The 17,354-nt window shown below is 47.3% G+C and overlaps 1 protein-coding gene across 13 annotated transcripts in view; it reads right to left on the reverse strand.

Annotated features, from left to right (window-relative positions):
* Positions 1-1,332: 1,332 nt before the first annotated feature.
* FAM222B (family with sequence similarity 222 member B) overlaps positions 1,333-17,354 on the reverse strand; it is a 99,348-nt gene continuing 83,326 nt past the window's right edge. For 12 of the 13 annotated variants that reach the window (XM_054458723.2, XM_054458719.2, XM_054458725.2 and 9 more), the window contains 2 exons: positions 12,067-12,188; positions 1,333-5,233 (listed from right to left, as the gene is read on the reverse strand). In XM_054458723.2, the coding sequence (XP_054314698.2) occupies positions 3,627-5,233; positions 12,067-12,148 (1,689 nt within the window). In that variant the 5' untranslated portion in view covers positions 12,149-12,188 and the 3' untranslated portion in view covers positions 1,333-3,626. Of the gene's footprint in view, positions 5,234-12,066; positions 12,189-17,354 lie in introns of those variants that run through there. The other variant, XM_054458728.2, reaches the window with a different exon arrangement.

Genomic DNA, 17,354 nt, shown 5'->3' on the forward strand with positions numbered 1-17,354 from the left:
AGCCACCCAGAGCTAGGATTACAGGCATGAGCCACCACACCCAGCCAGAATCAACTTTTCCCTCCATTACATCTTAGCTCAAACCCAAGCTCAACAGAAGAGGAGGGTAACTTCATTCATTTTTTTTTTTTTTTTTCTGAGACGGGAGTCTCACTGTCGCCCAGGCTGGATTGCAGTGGCATAATCTCGGCTCACTGCAACCTCCACCTCCCGGGTTCAAGCGATTCTCCTGTCTCACCCTCCTGACTAGCTGGAATTACAGGCGCGTGGCACCACGCCCAGCTAATTTTTGTATTGTTAGTAGAGACTGGGTTTTCCCATGTTTGTCAGGTTGGTCTTGAACTCCTGACCTCAGATGATCCACCTGCTTTGGCCTCCCAAAGTGCTGGGATTACAGGCATGAGCCACTGTGCCTGGCCGCAATCACTTAGTTGTTTTTTTTTTTTTTTTCCCCTCTGCAGACAAAAAAATAAAGTTATCCAAAATTCAACATAAGAAAACTGTAATCACCAAGAGGAGCCAGTTACATTGCAGATAACAGTGCCTATCACCTTCACCTCTGTCAGAGGTCCTCAGAATTTCCAAAGTGTTGGAAGTGGAAGAAGGCAGGTTTGAAGTTTTAGGTTGGGTTATTAACAAACCAGATCCCCATTTCTTGGCTGGGCATGGTGGCTCACGCCTGTAATCTCAGCACTCTGGGAGGCCGAGGCAGGTGTATCACTTGAGGTCAGGAGTTCGAGATCAGCCTAGCCAACATGGTGAAATCCCATCTCTACTACTAATGCAAAAAATTAGCTGGGCGTGGTGGCAGGCACCTGTAATCCCAGCTACTCAGGCGGCTGAGACAGGAGAATCGCTTGAACTTGTAAGTGGTGGTTGCAGCGAGCCAAGATCGTGCCATTGGACTCCAGCCTGGGCGACAGAGCGGGACTTCGCCTCAAACAAAACAAAACAACCAGATCCCCATTTCTCAATGACTTACGACCCTTGGAATGCAAGTGGCAGGACCTTTTGGGTCTCTGGTGAGGGACAGCAAACCACACTTATCCTCAAATTTCACAGTAAGCCCACAGCAGCCCTGCCCAGGGAGAGGGCCTGTCAGCCGGGTACCCTGTGTCCAGGGTTTCATTGAAGAACTGTCTACAATCACCATAGCACCTGGCCTTAAATAATGGACTTGGAGACGGCTTCTGGTGGGATGCATATTACAGGGGGTCCCCCTTTTAAAAATTAGGAATTACTCCTACGAAGTGAGGTATGTTAGAAACTGTTGTAAGAAAAAGTTACCTCAAACATTCACAGCACTAAACGAATAGAACAAGGTCAGAAAGCGAGGTTTTCTTATTTTTACTGGTTTATAATAATCTTAAAAACCCCATCACACCCATAAACCACCACAGGTGAGGTGAGAGATGGAGAATGAATGCTACAGTATGTGGATAGAATGGGGAATCCAGGTATTCCCTAGGGTAGTGTACGATGGAGACAGGGAGTGTGGAGAGGAGGCCCTGGCTTGGACCCTTATTGCTGGCTGGGGGTTGGCTGGCAGAGGGGAGAGGGACTCAGGCTGAACTCCGAAAGAAGGAACATCTCACACCAAAGGCGAGGGCAGTTGGGGGCAGGGGGATCACAGTACATTTTCCATGCAGACTAGGGGTGGGAGTGAGAGCTTCAGAGACTTGCACCCCTACACAGGAAGAGATGGGTTTGAGGTTGTTTGACTTAAAGCCCCCAAGTTGGTGTCTGGTCCAATTTCCTAAAATAGCAGCTCACCTTTCAGGGAGAGGTATTGGGGAGGAAAAAAAAAATACAGCAAGAATATCTGCTTTGGAGATCAAGCAAGGGATAGGGGGAAGACAGTGGTGCTCTTTAAATCTGACTCAGAAAAGCAGGAACTGGAAGAGGACCCTGGGTGAGATGGCGGCCAACACCTTCGGAGAAGGCATTGAGTCAGAAGCTGCAGGTGCTCCTGGGGGATCAGGACAGGGAGGTACCAGTGTTCACAGACGGCAGGAAAACAATTGGGAACAATAAATTAGGACTTCATGTTGCTATCATTTGGCATAACACAATCAGGCTTTTTTTTTTTTTTTCCTTTTTCCTTTTAAATATAAGGCAACTTGCCAACACATAACTTAAAACTGGTCTTCAGTCACATTGCTTCAGATCACTAGAGAATTTCTGGCTAATGAACAGTAGTGGATAGTGAACAAAATGCAAAACCTTAAATAAGAACCATCAGCTGACATTCCCCAGAGACAAGAGGACAGGTAAGGGCTTATTTCATCTGTAAAAAATAAAAAAGCCCAATTCTGCATCTTTAACAGAATGGTGCAAAAATTTATAACAAAACATTCTAAGTTTAAAATTACGGAAAAGTGTTTCTAGCCAACTAATTGTCGCTTGGGATGAGACGTGCTGAGCATGGAGTGGATGAAGGTATGCTCTAAGAATGGACAGAGGGCAGGAGGGGCTGTTTCCAATGTAGGCCCATCTCCAGGTGTTAGAACCATGCTCATTTGGTAAAGGAAGTACTCAAAGAGCTTAAGGCTTTGTGTTTTTTTTTCCTTCATTGAACTGAGGGGCTGCACTAAGAGGGTGAATGTACACCTGTGGGGCCACTCACACACAATGCTACTCAAACCCACACTACATTCATACAGAAACATAACATTTAAAACTTACAGTGTAGAGCAATATTGTTAGCCAGTGTAGAGAGAACCAAATGCATTTTTTTTTTTTTTTTGGTGTTTTTAATCCCAAACTCCAATGTGATCATTCCTTACCTACCTAATTCCTCAAGTAAGGTAGATTTTGTTTTTGTTGAGGGGGAAAGGATAGGGGCTGTGGGGAGGTGAGTTAGGGGACAGGCAACAGTGAGAAAGGGATCTTGGGTATGCTCAAAGGTCAATGTATTTTTCTAGGTTTGGAAAGGGGAGTCTGGAACCAAGATGCCAATACAAAAACTTTTTTCCCCCATATCTCCAGAAATGGTCAAATACTTCCAAGATGCCCTTGAGATCAAGTGTGGCAAGGGCAAGTGCAGTGGCTGTGGGATCAATATAGACACAAAACAAAGCCTTGAGGAATGGAAAGGAACTTGAAGGATATGAAGACTGGGTCAGCTTCGATTTGAGATCTTTTGATGAGTAAGTAATTAGCTTTCAGAGCACCTGGGAAATCTTGCTTCTTAGTCCTGGGGGGAGGGGAAGGGGGTTAGCAACAGGTAGAGGTCTGGATTAGGGGCCTGAGCACCTATACTACCTCAACTAGGGCATTCCGTCAGCCCACACCTTAGTCGTCCTAAGGGAAACAGGAAGAGATTCAAGAAAAGATGGGTAGGAGCTGGCTGGAAATGGCCAAGGTGGAGAGACTAGCTGACAGGCAGTCAGTGGAGAGAAAAGCCTGGGCTTGGGGTTAGGTTCTAACATAAAACCAAAAGTTGCTGGGGGGGAGGATGAGAGGACCCCTTCTGTCCCCACTTAGATCCCACCAAATTCCCTTTCTTAGACATCTAAGAATGATCACACTGGAGCAGTGAAACTTTGAAACTATCCAGTTACTGAAAAGACTAAACCTAGGAGGGTGATGTATGATGTGTTGCACGTGGAGGGCAGCAGGGCTACCTATCTATACCCTGGGTGCTGAATATGAAGACTTCGACTCTCTGTGGGATCGGGGGCTCGGTTGCCAGGGGCTCGGTGGGCCTTGCTCAGCATGGCCAGGCTCTGTTCTCGGAAGCAGGCCTGTTGGAAATCCCCACTTAGGTAATCCACTGTTTGCATCAAGCTGTTCTGGCTTGCCACTGGACCGCCCCCGGTCCCTGCTCGGTAGTGGGCCCCGGGAGCTGCTGCACAGTCGAGGGGTGCACCTGTGGGCTGCCCACCGTGGAACGGCATGGCGAGGTCCTGAGACCCCGAGCTGTCGCTATTGGGAGTGGGCAGAATGTTGTTCCACAGGGGTTGGAAGTAGTGACCATTGGGGTAGGCCAATGGGGCTGCCATGCCGTTGACTGGTGGGGATGGGGTCGGCTTTTCCAGGGGTGGCTTCAGATGGAAGGACTGCGCCAGGCAGAGTTCCTGCGGGTAGGCAGGGGCCTTGCCCACAAAGCCAGGCCCTGCCAACTCGCGTCCTGCCGCATGCTTGCCTGTCAGGCCAGGGGCTGGCGTCCCACTAGCCTCGCTGCACATCTGCTGTAGGTGGGCCAGCTGGTGCTGGTTCCAGGTGACTGGCTTGAGGTCGCTAGGGTAGCCAGTGGGGACGCGAGAGATGCCTGTGGGCAGGTTGACAGGACCTGCAGCAGGCAACGCGGCAGTGGCCGCGTGGGTGTGCTCCATGGGATTGACCACACATGAAGGCATTGGTGTGGGGACGCTGTGGGTCGACACCCGGGTGCTTGCATTGATGAGCAGACTGCGACTAATGGGGCTGGGGTTGGCGATCTGGCCCTCACACACTGAGGTAGTGCTGATGCCTGCCCTCGTCTGGCAAAACTGGTTGATCTGGTGCACGATGCTACTCAGGTCCGGGGGCTGGCTGTGCTGCAGAGTGGCCGCCATTGAAAGGGGGATAGTTGAGGTAGACACGGTCACATTCGGGGGGGCATCTGAGTCTGGCATCTTCCGGCCTCCATGCAGCAAGGGATTGTGGGGGTGCTGGAGACCCTGGTGAGCCAGGGCCTGAGGGTGGACCAAGCCCTGGGTTTGGGCCATGGGCTGAGGGTGGCCCAGGCCCTGAGGCTGCTGGAGGCTCTGAGGGTGGGACAGTGCCTGGGGTGGCGGGATACCCTGAGGGTGCTGCAGCGTCTGGGGAGGGGCATGGGCCAGGGTCTGTGCATGCTGCAGGGCCTGCTGGCGGGCCAGAGCCTGGGCCTGGGGGTGGGCTAAAGTGCTGGGTGCCACAGTAGCATAGGGTGCCACTGGGGGGTTCATGATGGCCTCAGGGAGCAACCGGGCTCGGGTGCCGTCAAAGTCCTTGAGTATGCTTTTGGCTGGCACTTTGACAATGGCAAGCAGGCCTGCCTTGGTGGCAGCCTGTGTCGGGTAGGGGCTGTAGCGCTGGGCTGATGTGTCGAGGCCGTTCACAGTACGACGAACGTGTTTCCGCTGGGGAACCTTCACACTGTTGGGGAAGATTTTTATAGTCAGTGGGTTGTTTGCGACCTTCTTAGCATACGCATCCAATTCGGCTGGGGTAGGATAGTGAGCAGTTCTCATTTTCTGTGTAGTGTCCCCTAGAGAGAGAGAATGGGAAGGAGAGCAAAGAGGGAGAGGGAGCTCATCAGTGCCAAGGCAACCAGCCCGTCTAGATTCCCCTTTTGAGGGCCTGGGATGGGGTGGGGAAGTGACTAGATTGTCATCTGTAGCCTTCATTCGAGACCCAGCTTCAGTCTTCACATTAACAAGCACTGCTAATGTTCAGTAAGTGCTTATCCAAATAGAAGTAAGGCTAGGCCTTCTGCCAAGTGACAGGCCATCTCAATGAATCCTCACTATTGCTCTAGAAGCAGGCACTATCATCATTTATATTTTATAAATGAGGTAAGTAGAGATCAGAACAGCAAAGCATCTTTCGAAGTCTCGTATCTTGGAGAACCAGAATTTGGCCAATTCTCAGAAAGGTAACCGAGAATTCTCCCCCTACATAGAAATGCAGGGTCGCTGGGCGCAGTGGCTCACGCTTGTAAATCCCAGCATTTTGGGAGGCCAAGGTGGGTGGATCATCTGAGGTCAGGAGTTCAAGACCAGCCTGGACAACATGGCGAAACCTCGTCTCTACTAAAAATACAAAAGGTTAGCCAGGCGTGATGGCAGGCACCTGTAATCCCAGCTACTTGGGAGGCTGAGGCAGGAGGATTAATTGCTTGAACCCAGGAGGTGGAGGTTGCAGTAAGCTGACATCGCACCACTGCACTCCAGCCTGGGCGACAGAGCATGACTCTGTCTCAGAAAAAGAAAAAAAAAAAAAAGAGAAATGCAGGGTCTGGAACTCTACCAGCCCATGTGGCTTGGGGGTAGGTTCTAAGCAAAGCTCCTTCTCAGGGCCATGGTGGCCCTTCAGTCTAGAGGGTACCCAGAGCTATGACTCTTCAGTCTGCAGGGACCAATGAGGGAGCTTTCACTTGCATCTTGGCAGCTGGGGGGCTTTGCCCACTGGGTGGGCACCCTGAACAGTAGACAGAATGCTGCCTTTCAGGAGCAGAGGAATAAGCTGCCAACATCTCTCCCCTTCCCCATGTCACAAGTTCACTTTTGTTTACAGTTTACTCTATGCCTGACTGGGTGAGGATCAAAGGCTTTATTTATTTGCTTGAGAAGGAAGATAATAATGACAGGGTAGCAGGGAGGGAATTGAGAAGAAAGGATTCAGAGCATCTTTCAGTCCTTTCAGTCCTGAGAGCCAAAAATAGTCTGTATTTGGTCCATGTCAGCTGTCATTTTCCAAAAAGAAAGAGGAAAAACCTGCCTTCTTTTGGAGACTGCAGAAATGCCCACTCGGTGCGCCTCATTAATGTTAACAGTCTCTTTGTTCCCATCTCCTGTTGCCTCCCATCAGGGGGCTCAGCGGATGTCCGGCTTCCAGTCAAAAAGGAAAAGGTTCCGAGAACAAGGACTCTTTAAGGATGCCAAGCTCCTGCAAGGGGGCTCTGCTCTACTCTCTCGTCTCTGAGGGAGGGACCCCTGAGTATACACAAAAGGTGCCTAATAAATGCTTGCTGAATGAGTACACAGACTGCCCAAAGCAGAATTGGCTTGGCAGGAAGCCCAGGCTCAGCTAGCTGACTCTGTCCTTACTTCCTCCTCTTGCAAAAGGCAGGAGGATAGGCCAATGACTAATCTGACTGAATGCCCAGCTTGTGGCCTCTGGTGGCCTTGGCCCAAAGGAGACCCTATTCAAAGTCACGTCACTGGGCATCACCTAGAACAAAGGTAGGCTAATCAGCATATTAGAAGGAAAATGGGTACAGCTACCTTTGTTTGGTGATAATGCTGGTTAGCAACTCCTGCTCTGGGAAGCAGGAAAAGCAAGCTCAAGTCAGGAGGGGCAGAGAGATTTGGGCCCATGCTCACAAGCAGCTCTGGGCAAAAAGGGCCAGGCATCCCCACCCCCCAAAACAGGTCTGTGCTTTCAAATACTGGCAAAAAAGTCTGGGATCACTGATTGAGAGCAAGTCCCTAAACTCAAGACATCAGAATTCCAATAGAAGCTGCCTTGGTCAACCACTGTACCTATGTGTCTTATTGGTCATAATCTCATATAATACTCCTAGCACAGTGCTTTAAACCTAGCCCACCTCCATGCTGGTGGGCTTCTCTCCTTGAAATCCAAATAGAAGTTGTATAGTACCTTGATGAATAGAAGAGTCCCTTTGTTCCAAGTTAGTACCAACTCTGAGGTTTTTTTCTAGCAGAGGCAAGGGGGAAGCTTGACCTCATTCAGGAGTATGGAAGGGGACACTTACCCACATTGATTAGTTTTCTTTGTCCTGCCTCCACTAATACTGACAATGGTGAAGAGGGCTATCAAAGGATTCAGAAATAAAGTGAAATGAGGGTAGGGAGGGTGGCCACAAGGCTACAGTAGCTTTGTTAAGGAAAAACCCCAAAGGTGAGTACAGTGTATTGAACAAAAAAGGGGTATCATTCTGGGAATACAGCACCATCTACCTCACATACCAGACTTAAGCCTAACTCTTAAAAAAAAAAAAAGTTTTCTGCTGGGCACAGTGGCTCATGCCTGTAATCCCAGCACTCTGGGAGGCCGAGGTGGGTGGATCATGAGGTCAGGAGTTCAAGACCAGCCTGCCCAGCATGGTGAAACCCTGTCTCTACTAAAAATACAAAAAATTAGCTGGAGATGGTGGAGCGCACCTGTAATCCCAGCTACTTGGGAGGCTGAGGCAGGAGAATTGCTTGAACCCGGCAGGTGGAGGCTGCAGTGAGCCAAGATTGCACCATTGCACTCCAGCCTGGGTGACAGAGCGAGACTCCATCTCAAAAAAAAAAAAAGTTTTCTCAGCTGGGCATGGTGGCTCACGCCTGTAATCCCAGCACTTTGGGAGGCCGAGGTGGGTGGATCACGAGGTCAGGAGTTCAAGACCAGCCTGGCCAAGATGGAGAAACCCCGTCTCTACTAAAAAAATACAAAAAATTAGCCAGGCATGGTGGCAGCCATCTGTAATCCCAGCTACTTGGGAGGCTGAGGCAGAGAATTGCTTAAACCCGGGAGGCAAGGGTTGCAGTGAGCCAAGATCGCACCACTGCACTCCAACCTGGGTGACAGAGTAAGAGTCCGTCTCAAAAAAAAAAAAAAAAAAAAAAAAAAAGTTTTCTCAACACTTATCACAGCCACAGCCCCCACACAGGCACCCTGACTACTTATTTTCTTCTGTAATGTATTTCCGTAACTACACAGCCAACACAGATACCACAGCTTTGTAAGCGACTTACTTAAATAGCTTATACCAATAGTGTCATTAATAGAGACATAGACAACGTAGGGAATAGGAAATCTGTAGTTTGTCAAGGGTTAGAGAAACCTGTATTCAAGTACTAGCTTCATCATTTGCCCATACTGACAGCCTGTCATTCCTCAATTATCAACAGGGATGAATTCTGCTCTCCTACTTCACAGAATTACTAAGATCGAGAGAGTCAATGAACATTTTCACTAAATAAGCATTTTCATTGAAAATGAAACTATGATGGTCAATAGTTACTATTCAAGGATAGCAGATGTGGCTGAGTCTGACCACAGGCAACACAAAGAAAACTAAGGAAGCCCCAACTGCAGGACAACCTGGCCTTGAGCCTGAGAGTTAAATGTAACAGAAAGCACTGCTGTCTATTCCAGGATGGACTGGAGGCAATTTTCTGCCTGAAATTCAGTCCTCCCAATGGAGACCTCTCTGTTTATCCTTCTATTTTGAAGGTCAGAGGGCACAGGTGGCATAGGCAACAGGAACCTCTATCTGTAGGCAGAGAGGCACAGGCAATGTGTTCAAACACAGATTTCAGAGTCTGAGCTGAGTATGGGCCAGTCACAGGACAGTCACGTGGCATTGGCAAGTGACAAACCCTCTATACCTTATCCTTGTGACAAAGGCAAGAGAGTCTTCCATACGGAATTTTTGAGGAATGGGTGAGAACATATGTGAAAATATTCAATATAGTGCCTGGCACATGGTAGCAACTTGACAAATGTTAGCTATTATTTCTACAAGTTTATCCAGTCACTGGGTCAATCTGCCATTTCCAGACCCCTCCACTAGGGGGCAGATATGCATATAAAGAAGCAGTAAAAGAAGGTAATTTTGGCATTTGTCCCCGGAGCCCCAGTGCTCTGCCATGAAAGGAGGTCAAAGTTGTTATCTAAAGATGGTTTAAGGACCAAGGACCTTTTATCAGCCATTCAAACAGTAAATATTTACAGAGCCGCTACTATATTGTGATCCTGAGAAGGAGAAATACAGAGCAGAGGTTTAGGATTAAGAAAGAAAAAATTTCTGGTGGCTCATGCCTGTAATCTGAGCTACTCGAGAGACTGAGGCAGGAGAACTGCTTGAACCCGGGAGATGGAGGTTGCAGTGAACCAAGATTGTGCCACTGCACTCCAGTCTGGGCGACAGAGGGAGACTTCATCTCAAAAAGAAAAAAAAAAGCCGGGCATGGTGGCTCATGCCTGTAATCCCAGCACTTCGGGAGTCCGAGGTGGGCGGATTACCTGAGGTTGGGAGTTCAAGACCAGCCTGACCAACATGGAGAAACCCCATCTTTACTAAAAATACAAAATTAGCCGGGTGTGGTGGCACATGCCTGTAATCCCACTACTCAGGAGACTGAGGCGGGAGAATCACTTGAACTTGGGAGGCAGAGGTTGCAGTGAGCCGAGATCGTGCCACTGCACTCCAGCCTGGGCGACAAGAGCAAAAGTCTACCTCAAAATAATAAAATAAAATAAAGTGGGCTGGGTGTGGTGGCTCACGCCTGTAATCCCAGCACTTTGAGAGGCCGAGGCGGGCGGATCACCTGAAGTCGGGAGTTCGAGATCAGCCTGACCAACATGAAGAAACTCTGTCTCTACTGAAAATACAAAATTAGCTGGGCGTGGTGGTGCATGACTGTAATCCCAGCTACTCAGGAGGCTGAGGTAGAGAATCGCTTGAACCCAGGAGGCGGAGGCTGCGTTGAGCCGAGATCACGCCATTGCACTCCAGCCTAGGCAACAAGAGCAAAACTCTATCTAAAAAAAAATAATAATAAAATAAAGTGAACACCAAGATAAAGCTGCCAATTTGCCTGTCCTCCAAATGGCTTTTCCCTTGATATCACATCTTTGGGTAAAGCTGTCAGAGTGCGTTAAGGAACCCAGAACAAAGCAAGCTTCTCTCTGTCGTCTTATTGCATGCCTCTAAGTATGTTCCCTCTCCAGTTGTGTCCCCAGAAGCCCAGAAATAGGCACAATGCAGTTAGGATGCTGATTTGGATAACCAGAGAGTATAACATAACACCTTCATCACCCAATCATCACTTATTAAGATAAAGGCTGGGTTGAGAAAGCTACAGCAGAGCTTGCCTTATTGTGTCAGACAACTGTAGGAGGACTACCACCTTCAGCTGTTATTACATAGAGCTGGATTCACTGGCCAAATTCTAGAACTAGCCAGGCTCTGAGTCTTACGCTCCCTCAAAGAAATGAAGTCCAAAGGCTGGACCATTTTTAACTTCTGATGATGATTTCACAGGGCAGGGGCTGGCAAACGACAGCCTGCGTGCCTGGTCCAGTTGCTGTTTTTTTGTAAAAAAGTTTCATTGGAACACAGACACCCTCATTTGTTTATTGTCTGTGGCTGCCTTTGCCCCACAATGCCAGAGTTGAGTAGATGCAACAGAGACCACATGACCCACAAAGCTTAAATTATTGGCTATCTGGGCTTTACAGAAAAAGTTTGTTAACCCCTGTCATAACGGGTTCAGTTAAGGTGCTGAAGCACCTTTTCTATCAAAGGGAAGCCTAGCCACCTCACTGATTTCCCCTTTGTGCTCTGAATGGAAGGTCTATTCCAAATTTAGGGCTGTTTTTATACCTGAAGATACTATACATGGTAATGTGCCAAGAATAGAATATTTTCCTTGCAGATCATGTATTACAGGGAGAGAAGGTAGGAAGGAGTCTGGAAAAATATGAAGTGTAAAACCCCAATTCCAGAAAGTTAAGACAAGAATCTAACAGTTTTCGAAGGCTCAATCTTCTGGGAAATGTATCAGCAGGAAAATGCCCAGAGAGACTGAGAAAGCTAGCTCTCCATCTCTTCTGAGGGCAAAAGCTCCCTGACTTCCTGCGAACTAAAGTCACACTGACTCAGAAGGCAGGCAGCAAAGCCAAAGGGAACTGTCTGTTTCCATGGTAGACTACTAAGAGAGTTCAAAACAAGAGAACAGCACAGTTTATTTCAGAGATATAGTAAGTAATCTGGACTGTGAGTTTTCATTCAATTCCCCATGAAGGTTCAAACTGAAACACCTTTTTTAAGGGTGAGATATATATATATTTCCTCTGAAGCTCTTTATAGTTTTGTTGTTCAACAGAAAGCTATCAGCAACAATTAAAATTGAGATACATTGGGGAATTACAGAATTTAACCAGACCCCTAATGGCTGGACACAGTGGCTCACACCTGTAATCCCAGCACTTTGGGAGGCCAAGTTAGGGGGATCACCTGAGATCAGGAGTTTGAGACCAGCCTGGCCAACCAACATGGTGAAACCCTATCTCTACTAAAAATAGAAAATTAGCCAGGCATGGTGGTGGGCACCTGTAATCCCAGCTACTTGGAAGGTTGAAGCAACAGAATTGCTTAACCCGGGAGGGAGAGGTTGCAGTGAGCCGATCAAGATCGCGTCATTGCACTCCAGCCTGGGTGACAAGAGCAAGACTTTGTCTTAAAAAAAAAAAAGAAAGGTGTCAAAATTCAAGGTCAGTGTACCCCAGATGTGCTTCAAGGACAGCCCAAATGTAGACAAAAACAAAGAATCACACATGCTCCCTAGGATCCAGATTACTTACATTTCTGAAGTCCAGTGTTCATCTGCGTGTGAGAAAGAAGCTGAAAGGACAGGTCACCTGGCCCTGGTAGACAGGCTAGCATGGCAGACCGGCATCAACACAACATGGGGCAGTGGCTCACACTGTAATGAACAAAAACAAGGTCATGAAACACAAGGCAACTCATTCGAAGAAGAGAGTAGAACACTGGATATGACTAGCACGAGGCCCAAGTTTAGACAGATAAAGCAATTTAATTAGCAGTGTGTTGGTTGAAAATATACTTACAACTTTATCTGTGACGACAATTTGCTGTCAAATATCACTATGGTTAAAATGATTTTTCAGTTACCACAGATGTATGGGTGGGAGAAATAAAACTGGAAAGCACCTATTCATACAACTGGAAAGTACAGGTACATTTGTAATGTCTCAGTATTCCTGGAGAGTGGGCCCTCATAGGGCCTGGCTCAGCCAGCCCATTTATAAGCCTGGTTGGAGACCAGCCAGACATTTTCAGAAGCAGCACATTATATGATTGCAAAGGTACCCAATGTCTGACTTGTGAGCCAGTAATATGAACCCACTTTTATTTTATTTTTTTTGAGACGGAGTTTCACTCTTGTTGCCTGGGCTGGAGTGCCATGGTGCGATCATGGCTCACTGCAACCTCTGCCTCCCAGGTTCAAGCGATTCTCCTGCCTCAGCCTCCCGAGTAGCTGGCATTAAAGGTGCCCGCCACCACGCCTGGCTAATTTCTTTGTATTTTTAGTAGAGATGGGGTTTCACCATGTTGGCCAGGCTGGTCTCAAACTTCTAACCTCAGTTGATCCGCCCACCTCGGCCTCCCAAAGTGCTGGGATTATAGGTGTGAGCCACCGCACCCGGCCATGAACTTACATTTATTTATTTATTTATTTATTTATTTATTTGAGACAGAGTTTTGCTGTCGCCTAGGCTGGAGTGCAGTGGTACAATTTCGGCTCACTGCAACCCTTGACTCCTGGGTTCAAGCGATTTCGTCCCTCAGCCTCTCTAGTAGCTGGGATTACAGGCGCATGCCACTGCAACCCTTGACTCCTGGGTTCAAGCAATTTTCGTCCCTCAGCCTCTCTAGTAGCTGGGATTACAGGTGCATGCCACCATGCCCAGCCAATTTTTATACTTTTAGTGGAGATGGGGTTTCACCATGTTGGTCAGGCTGCTCTCAAACTCCTGACCTCAGGTGGTCCGCCCACCTCACCTTCCCAAAGTGCTGTGATTACAGTCATGGGCCACCGCACCCGGCCGAACTCACTTTTAAATGGAAGGAGGAAAGCATCCTAGGAGGCACAATTAACCACTGTTAAAGCAAATTCTGTTTGCAAATTTCTGGGGATTCACCCTTCCTGACATGCAATTAGACCTCCTGAACTACCTCCCCCACCCCCTCAAAAGAAATGCATTGCTCCCAGACTAAAGCAAGGAGATGATAGGCTGCCAGCAGCTCTCTTCGTGCAGGCTATCCTGACATATCAAGACGGCATGAGTTTCATTAGTGATGTTTACCAACCAGACAAACACAGCCCAAGCAAGCAGACATTGATGGGGCCTTCTGTAGCAAAAGAAGCCCTGTCAACAATGCAAGCTCCTTATGTAACAGAAATACGATTTTCCTAAATAAGTACATGAACTTCTTTTCCCATATTTCAGAAATCAAGGTGGCAAATTATGGCTTTAGATCACAGCAAAAAAGGAGTGGGGGAAAAGCTCAAAAGTCAAAGACGACAAAAAATCTCTTTATTTTCTTGAGAGGGCTCTCTCAGATATATTAAACTACCTTGTCATGATGAGTATCAGAGGGCTCCTGCTTCCAAGACCAGGTAGCTGAAAATACACTTTGTAAAAGAGGCTGCTCAAATTGTGTCTAAGATAGCAACTGCAGAAAGAACTGAAGATTGAATACCTTAATGAGAATAGAGCTGTCCAAGAGTTCTGGCACAGCGTCAGTCTTTTAAAGGTCTCTGGTGGGTAGGAAAACAGAATGAACACAGTGAGCCAACTTCAGTGCCTCAAAAAAAAAAAACCTTGGCCAGGTGCAGTGGCTCACACCTGTAATCCCAACACTTTGGGAGGCCGAGGCAGGCAGATTACCTGAGGTCAGGAGTTCGAGACCAGCGTGGCCAACGTGGTGAAACCCTGTCTCTACTAAAAATACAAAATTAGCTGGGCATGGTGGCACATGCCTGCAGTCCCAGCTACTTAGGAGGCTGAGGCAGGAGAACTGCTTGAACCCGGAAGGCAGAGGTTGCAGTGAGCAGAGGCTGCACCACTGCACTCCAGCCCGGGCCACAAGAGTAAAACTCTCTCAAAAAAAAAAAAAAAAAAAAAAAGACTTCTGTTGGGTCTGGATGCTGATCTTTACATAATAACTTCTCCCTTAAGATCCTAACACAGTTGAAGGCAAACTCCAAGGAAAGGAAGGGAATTAACAAGTATTGGGAACTAAAACTGTGAAATGGGCTGTATGAGGGGCTTTAGTGATGTTTTCTTAATTGAGTCTCTCAAGCCTTGGAAGTAAGTAACAAACTTCACCTGTCATTTCATCATCTCTAGCTGGGATTACTATTAGCCTTCTAAATGGTCTGTTCCACGCTTACCCTTTATCACCCAATCTATTCTCTATTCAGCAACGTTAATTCTTTTTTTTTTTTTTTTTTGAGACGGAGTCTTGCTCTGTCCCCCCCAGCCTGGAGTGCAGTGGTGCGATCTCAGCTCACTGCAACCTCCGCTCCCGCGTTCACGCCATTCTCCTGCCTCAGCCTCCCGAGTAGCTGGGACTACAGGCGCCTGCCACCATGCCCGGATGATTTTTTTTGTATTTTTAGTAGAGATGGGGTTTCACCGTGTTAGCCAGGATGGTCTCAATCTCCTGACCTCATGATCCGCCCGCCTCGGCCTCCCAAAGTTCTGGGATTACAGGCGTGAGCCACCGCGTCTGGCCCAGATGGGGTTTCACCCCGTGTTGGCCAGGATGGTCTCGATCTCTTGACCTCATGTTCCGCCCGCCTCGGCCTCCCAAAGTGCTGGGATTACAGACGTGAGCCACCGCGCCCGGCCAATTCTGTTAACTGGAAGTCAGAGCAGCTCAAATATCTCTAATGACTTTCCATCTCAGAATAAAATACAAAATCCTAACATGGACCCCAAGGCCCTCCATGATCTATTACTACTGGTTCTCTGACCTCACCTTCTGACCTACCCTGCCCTCTCTTGCTGACTTACTTCCAGCCACCATGGTCTCACCATGGTCTCCTTGCAGTTCCTTCAACGAGCCAAACACGCTACCGCTTCAGGACTTTGTCCTTACCATTCCCCTCTGCCTGGAATGTTCTTGCCCCAGATGTCTACTTATTTTTCTAGCTCCCTCACTTCATTCAGGTTTCTGCTTAAATGTCACTTCCTAAGGGGAAGGCTTCTTTGACCTCCATGTCTAAAACAGTATCCTTATTTCCCTCATTTTTTTCTTTTAAAATCTATACTGAGACCCTGAACTCAACAATTCCTCTCACACAATTAACCCCAGGCACGTGGCCCTTCCTGTTGTTAACTCCTCTATTTCCCTCACTTTTTACCACCATCATTACCACCTGTTTTATGTCCATCTCTCTCCACCCTACTAGGATATAAACTCAGTAAGAAAAGACCCTTGGTTCGTTTTGTTCATTATCACATCTAGAAAAGCATCATCTACTAACACTTACTAGGCTCTCCATAAATAACTGTTGACCATATAAAAGGCAGATTGTTATTAATTTTTTGAGGTTGTCATTTAATCTACATATGTCAATCTATTAATGATGGCAGAGCCCAGGACTGAAACCTAGATTTGACTTTTCCCAAAGCCTGTGCTCACTCTTCAACTCCAGGCTCTATCAGTTTCCTTTTTCTTCAGACAGCCTATCACCCAGGCTGGAGTGCAGCAGTGCCATCTTGGCTCACTGCAACCTCCACCTCCCATGTTCAAGTGATTCTCCTGCCTCAGCCTCCCAAGTAGCTGGGATTACAGGTATGCACCACCATACCCAGCTAATTTTTTTTTGTTGTTGTTGTTTTTGTTTTTGAGACAGAGTCTTGCTCTCTCGCCCAGGCTGGAGTGCAGTGGCTCCATCTCGGCTGACTACATGCTCCGCCTCCCAGGTTCATGCCATTCTCCTGCCTCAGCCTCCAGAGTAGCTGCAACTACAGGCACCCGCCACCACGCCCAGCTAATTTTTTGTATTTTTAGTAGAGACGGGGTTTCACTGTGTTAGCCAGGATGGTCATGATCTCCTGACGTCGTGATCCGCCTGCCTCAGCCTCCCAAAGTGCTGGAATTACAGGCGTGAACCACAGTGCTGGGCCATATCAGTTTCCATTTTGAATAGTACATTCAGTAAGTTCTAAGGGTCACAATGTCTATGATTAAGAGGCAATTATATATATATGTGTGTGTGTGTATATATATATGTGTGTGTGTATATATGTGTGTGTGTGTGTGTATGTGTGTATATATATATATATATATTTTTTTTTTTTTTTTTAAAGGAGAGGGTGCAATGATGCTCCCTAGCTAGTAAGAGTCCCATCTTGGCCTTCTAAGGGAAAGATAGGTAAATGAAAAGACTGCTAAATCCAAGGTCAGACAGCATATAGAAGGTTTTATAAAACAACAAGAAAACTCAGAACACTAAATAAGAGAGTGCTTTCTTGGACTCTGCAATTGGCCTCAATCATACACTGCAGAATCTGGAATATTACTTTTTACGATTTTGGAAGCCGATACACACCTACAGGAATAACTGAGGAAGGTAGAGTATGATTAGTCTTATTTTTACCTTTCAGTGTGTATCAATGTTAAGTGAACAAGAGCAAGAGGAAAACCATATATTTAGTATTTTGCAACATATACAAAATAACAACACTGGCTGGGCGTGGTGGCTCAAGCCTGTAATCCCAGCACTTTGGGAGGCTGAGGCAGGGGGATCACAAGGTCAGGAGTTTGAGACCAGCTTGGCCAACATAGTGAAACCCCGTCTCTACTCAAAATACAAAAAATTAGCCAGGCATGATGGTGGGCACCTGTAATCCTAGTTACTCAGGAGGCTGAGGCAGGAGAATTGCTTGAACCTGGGAGGCAGAGGTTGTAGTGAGCTGACATTGTGCCACTGCACACCAGCCCGGGAAACAGTGCAAGACTCCGTCTTAAAAAAAAAAAAACAAAAACAAAAACAAAAAACACCCTCCCTCCTCACCAGCTTTAAAAAAGGACTGGAAAGAAATACTCTAAA

This window comes from Pongo pygmaeus, chromosome 19 (assembly GCF_028885625.2).
Source record: "Pongo pygmaeus isolate AG05252 chromosome 19, NHGRI_mPonPyg2-v2.0_pri, whole genome shotgun sequence".
NCBI classification, from domain to species: domain Eukaryota; kingdom Metazoa; phylum Chordata; class Mammalia; order Primates; family Hominidae; genus Pongo; species Pongo pygmaeus.